The sequence below is a fragment of the Varanus komodoensis genome, unplaced genomic scaffold, assembly GCF_004798865.1.
Source record: "Varanus komodoensis strain SLA01 unplaced genomic scaffold, ASM479886v1 scaffold119, whole genome shotgun sequence".
NCBI classification, from domain to species: Eukaryota; Metazoa; Chordata; class Lepidosauria; order Squamata; family Varanidae; genus Varanus; species Varanus komodoensis.
The window spans coordinates 216,083-221,600 of NW_025335344.1; the positions used below are offsets into that span (position 1 = coordinate 216,083).

Genomic DNA, 5,518 nt, shown 5'->3' on the forward strand with positions numbered 1-5,518 from the left:
GGGGGGGAATCAACTTTAGGACTGATTTCCAGCTTTATTTTTCTGCTGGGCTAGTACTAGCTCTGATTTTGCCCAGGAAATAGCACCAGGACTAAGGTAGTGGTGGAGGATTCATCAGAACATCAGACACTTCTGGTGCAGGCCAAGGGTCCCTCTCCTCTAGGATTCTGTTCACACAGAGTGGCCAAACAGTTGCCCAAGGCAACACACAAGTGGTACAGCACCCTCCCCTCCATGTTCCCCAGCAGCTGGTGTCCATATGGGCCTATTTCCTTAGAACCATCAGGACTAGTAGCCACGGATGGTCTTCTCCTCCACGAATTTGACCAATCCCCTTTGAAAGCCACACCAATGGGTGGCCATCCAGCAGAAGTGAGTTCCATAGTCTGACTGTGTAAAGAAGCACTCCCTTCGGTTTGTTCTGGATCGCCCACCAAGCTGGCATTCTGGGAGAGGGATAAAAATGCCCCCCTTTCAGTTTTCTCCACACCACGCAGAGTTTTGTACACCCCGTCCTGTTTCTCCTTGCCTAGCTTTTCCCTAAATTAAACTGTGCCAGATGTAGTGACCTTTATAGGGAAGTGGAAACAGAATTAGGTTTTACAAAGGCATGAATGGTATAATGAAATATGGAATATGGTAATTAATGATAAACTGATGACAGAAATGACAATTAAAAAGGGTTAATGAAAGCAAATAAATGTAATGAAATTTGGGAAGATTTTATAAAAGCAGTACTGATAGAAGGCAAAGGCTGTAAACCCAGTCAAGCTTGTATGACTTTCTGGAGGGGATATGGATATAATTGAAGTATATTATATATTATTCATTATTATAAGGTGTGAATGGTGGTAGTATTGGTCTCCGGGGTGGTGGGGGCACTTTATCATTTATTCTTTTTTAGTTATTGTGTTCCTGTTATTTTATATTATCATTGTTGTGAAGTATTGTATTTATGATTTTTTTTCTGTCTAAAAAAATAAAAAAAGGGGGAGAAAAAAAAGAAAAAAAAAACCTTTAGAGGGAAGTAGCTCCAATCCCTTGCTCGTTTTAGTTACACTTCTCGGCACTTTTTCCAACTCTACAATATCCTTCTTTAGATGCGATGACCAGAATTGTATCCAGCATCCCGCTGCCACACCACAATGTAGCTGCACCACAAATCTGTTCAAGGAGGTGTACAATTCTGATCATCTCCCAACCCCATTGTCCCTCTTACCTGCATTCCAACCTCAGCATTTGAAGCTTTTCTCATACAAAAAACTGAAATTTATTTTAATTAATTAATCCATTTAAAGTTTTTATATGCTGTCTCAATACTAAAAGTCTCTGGATGGCTTATGAAAAACAAACAAAAAAATTGAACTGATCTAGTGATCAGTTGAACTGCTCTACAGGTTTGGGGTCTCAAAGTAAGTTATTTTCAGACAAGTCAACCCTCTACACCTTCAGCATCTCCTGCTTCCAAATGATTTTTCCCTCAATAAAGACTTGTAGGTTGCTGTACCTTTAGAAGCGACTGATCTTTTCCACCCTCCTTGGCTCCGGAGAGGTTGAATAGCCACCAGGCTTTGGCCCTGTTCCTCTCCAAATTTATAACCTTCCGAGTGCGGCACAAAAACAGCTTTTGGCAATGTGAGGCTGCAGAGGTGGGAACCTGTGAAGCAGAACCACAAGGGGGTTTGTTAGGACGTGCCAATCCTTTCTGGAAAGTTCTGAACTTTTGTGCAAACAACATCACGCTTCTTCCCTTGGTACCCACAGGAAGAGTAAACAGATTACTCTGCAAACTCAGAAGATCAAAGACTGGTGTAATTCTTCAGTCTGAATTCTCCGTTGTCTTAATAAAAGATTCTGTGCCATTATGTGGTGTAGTGGTTAAGAGCATTGGACCGGGACTCAGGCGATCTGGGTTCTAGTCCCTGCTCAGCCATGGAGCCAACTGGGTGACTTTGGGCCAGTCACAGACTCTCAGCCCAACCTACCTCACAGGGTTCTTGTTGTGGGGATAAGATGGAGGAGGAGATGTAAGCTGCCTTGAGCCCTTTGTAGGAAAAAGGCAGGATATAAATCAATCAATCAATCAATAAATAAAATGTTGGCTGGAAAAAGTTATGGGGGAATTTTAAAAATGGCACTCCCCCTTCCCATTTCAGTTATGCTGTAGCAGTCTTTCCCGAAGTGATCCAGAGATGTTGGCCATGGGGGGCTGGTGAATGGGGGTCAGTGGGGCAGCGTATCCACTTGGAGTGTCAGTCTGAACTTTTAAGGAGCTGTCCATGGTTCTGAATTCTATGCCTAAAATAGGTTGCATGTGGAATTATTACTTCCACCATCTGGTTAAACAGCTGGTGGGGGATGAAAGGCATTGTAGTCCAATACCATCTGGAGGGGACCAGGTTGGGAAAGGCTGCCCTGTATCTCCCTAAAAGCAATAGTTAAAATTCAGCCTGAGCTTGAATGGGTAGGTCCTTTCATTTGAATCATTTTTTCTTTTCCTGATGTTGGAGGTTGTTGATGACAATCATTTATGTTCATAACTTGCTTTTCTCCAAGGATCTGGAGGTATCTTACATGGTTGTGCCCTTGCATTTTCATTTTTTTCACAACCACCCTATGAGGTAGGTTAGTCTAAGCATTCGAGGACACCTAGAGTCTCTTGTAGCTGAGTGTGGATTGAAACCTGGATTTCCCCAGGCCGTGTTCTCTAGCCCAAGGCTGGAGAAGCTGTGGACCTTCAGATGTTGTTGGGCAACAAGTGCCATCATCCCTGATCATCAGCCAGGCTGGCTGGGGCCAATGGGAGTTGGAGTCCAACAGAAACCTTTCAGGGGACCACAGGCTTCCGAGCATTGCCCTAACCAATCTAAGCTCCACTGGGTTAAGTGGCAACGTTGGAGAAAAGTAATTCACAAAAGGAGCAGCCTGAGAGGAAAAAATTGCCTTCTGTCTTCAGCAACCAAAAATGAAACAGGCATTGAATGGCCATTAGGGGGCAGGCAAGAACCAGGAATGTGCCTCGATCATTTTGTCCTAAATAGCAGGATGTTGACAATGTGCTTAAGTCTGTGTAGGTGTGATGAATGTGAAGACAGAGCCACAGTATTAAGATCTAATACATTCCTTAACGCCAACCAAATTTCAAACATAAGCCTGAGCCATATGACATCCGCAGAAGGGATCAGAAAGAACAAGCTGTTCTTCTTGGATTAACATGCTACATGTGGATGTCCTTTGGTCCCTTGACCGAAATAGTTATGGATTCCATGATGAGCCATTTCAGTTCATCTAGGCTGCACTTCTGTGCTTCCTTATTTGGCAACATGCCCATTAAACTCAATGGCACTTCTCAGAAGGCATGTCTATGAAAGGTCCAGATAGCAGCTTTGATGGTGACATCAGCTGTGGAATTCTGTGCTGGTCTACTCAGACGTTAATCCCACTGAGCTCAGTGGGGCTTACTCAGGGGCAAGTGAGGTTGCAGCCCTAAAGAGACAGATCTGTTGTAAATCCTGCAGGTGGACCAGGTGCCTTCTCTACCAGGCCACCAGGGGGAGCTGCATCAACTCTGCTGGTCTCTCTCTCTCAATACAGCCAATTCAAAAATCAATCATGCCCTGCATACAGAATAACCAAGGATGATGTCTTCTTTCTGCTTTAAGAGGCAGGGAGGATCAGGGCGAGGAGAAGCCATCCGGTGGTGATGGGGGTTGGGGTGTGCTGACCCCAGTGGAAGCAGCTGGGCTCTTTGTGGCAGCTCAGGAAGGAAGGTCTCTTTCAGCTACTCCTCTCCTCCTACTGATCAGATGCACGAACTTGTAGAAGAGTTAGATGCAGCTGTGTGTCCTCCACATTTCAGGCAGGCAAACGGCCTCTGGCTGCTCTCATCCACCTTCGCAAAGATGTCCTCCATCATTCTCTGCATTATCCTTGGTGAGCCAGCCTTGGAAGTCCATTGTCATCTATTGCTGATGGGAGGTGGTCTTTGGGGTATTAAACAGAATTCTTGTCCTCCCCATCACCCAATCCTTTAGCCAGGTTGTGTGTGTGTGTGTGGGGGGGGGGAGAGTAGGTTTGCAGAGCTTTTAAAGTCAAAAGTGCAAACTTTTAAAAAATTGTTAAAAAATGTACAGCAAACAGAACATGTCTGTGAAATTAGGATCAAGACCTGGCATCCGCCTCCGACTGCTCCGCCAAGGGAGACTCGGTTGGTGTCAACAAGGAGAAGGGCCTTTTCAGTGGTGGACTCCCAGTTCCGGATTAATTTCTCCAGCTGAGTCAGCCTGACACCAACATTATTTTTCTGGTGCCAGGTTAAGACTATCCTCTACCATAGGGCATTGAATTTATTTACTGGGGTTTTATTACTTGCTAAATCAAGTCCTGATATTTACCTAGACTAAATTATTGGAATTTTTACATGAGTTTCAAATTTGGTTTTGAATTTTGTATGGCAACTTTTGTAAAGCAATGTCTTACAATATGGTATATTTTAGATCGTATTTTAGTGGATCGGTGTGAACCACCTAGAGACTTTGGCTATTGGGCAGTACAGAAGAAAAAATAAATGCATAAATGGGGGTAAGCACCCCTTGGCTACCCCTTGTTACAACCTTGCCCCATCACCCATTCAAATTTTTCATAGAATCATAGAATAGTAGAGTTGGAAAGGGCCTGAAGACCACTGGTCCTGCCTGCTGCTATTTAATCAAAGATATCTCAGATTGAACCTGGAATACGAAACACCTATTCTCCCATCTTCTTCCTCTGGTTCTCTTTCCATAGTTTCTCCAGCCCTGGTCATGGGCCAAGTCTTCCAACCCAAGCAACTGGTTTACACAGAAGGAGACGAGATCTCAATCAACTGCACTCAGAACGCCACCAGCCATGACTACATGCTTTGGTACCAACAGAAATCCCAAGGGGATGGCGGCACCCTGAATTTGCTTGGATATAGCTTTGAAGGAAGCTCTCTCCCGGCAGGAGATTTCAACATGGATGTGGTCAGAGCTTCTCGCTTCACCAGACTCACCAGAAAGGTGACGAGACTGAGCGACTCTGGCGTCTACTTCTGTGCCGTGAGAGACACAGCGAATGGAAGCAGCCACCGGCAGTGCAAAATCTCCCAGCTCATGTTTTTGAGGTAGATCAAATCTGGCGGGGGTGGGGGGGGGAGCCTGCTATGCCAAAAGGAATCAGCAGATGGATCCCCCTTCCTGCCCCTGGGCAAATCCCTTTCCCCCCTTGCCTAGGTGCTGTTGTATGCCTGGAAAAGTAGCCAGCGAGGATCTTTTGGGATCAGCTGCTGAGGAAACTTCATCTTTGCCTGTCTGCTTGCAACCTCGACTCTTGAGATGAGTAAAAATGTTTCTGTTGCAGCCAGTGTGGTGTGGACAGCCAGTGTGGTGTAGTGGTTAAGAGCATGGGACTGGGACTCAGAGGATCTGGGTTCTAGTCCCCGCTCAGCCATGGAGCCAGCTGGGTGACTTTGGGCCAGTCACAGACTCTCAGCCCAACC

At 45.4% G+C, this 5,518-nt stretch overlaps 2 protein-coding genes across 2 annotated transcripts in view; both read left to right on the forward strand.

The window, feature by feature from the left end:
- Positions 1-1,561, forward strand: part of LOC123018910 (olfactory receptor 10G6-like) — a 5,040-nt gene extending 3,479 nt beyond the window's left edge. Inside the window, exon 2 of the mRNA XM_044421369.1 lies at positions 1,514-1,561. Coding sequence (XP_044277304.1) covers positions 1,514-1,561 — 48 coding nt within the window. The remainder of the gene's footprint in view (positions 1-1,513) is intronic.
- Positions 1,562-3,902: 2,341 nt separating this feature from the next.
- The window catches only part of LOC123018911 (olfactory receptor 4E1-like), a 4,407-nt gene continuing 2,791 nt past the window's right edge, over positions 3,903-5,518 (forward strand). The window contains exons 1-2 of the mRNA XM_044421370.1: positions 3,903-3,933; positions 4,786-5,143. Coding sequence (XP_044277305.1) covers positions 3,903-3,933; positions 4,786-5,143 — 389 coding nt within the window. The remainder of the gene's footprint in view (positions 3,934-4,785; positions 5,144-5,518) is intronic.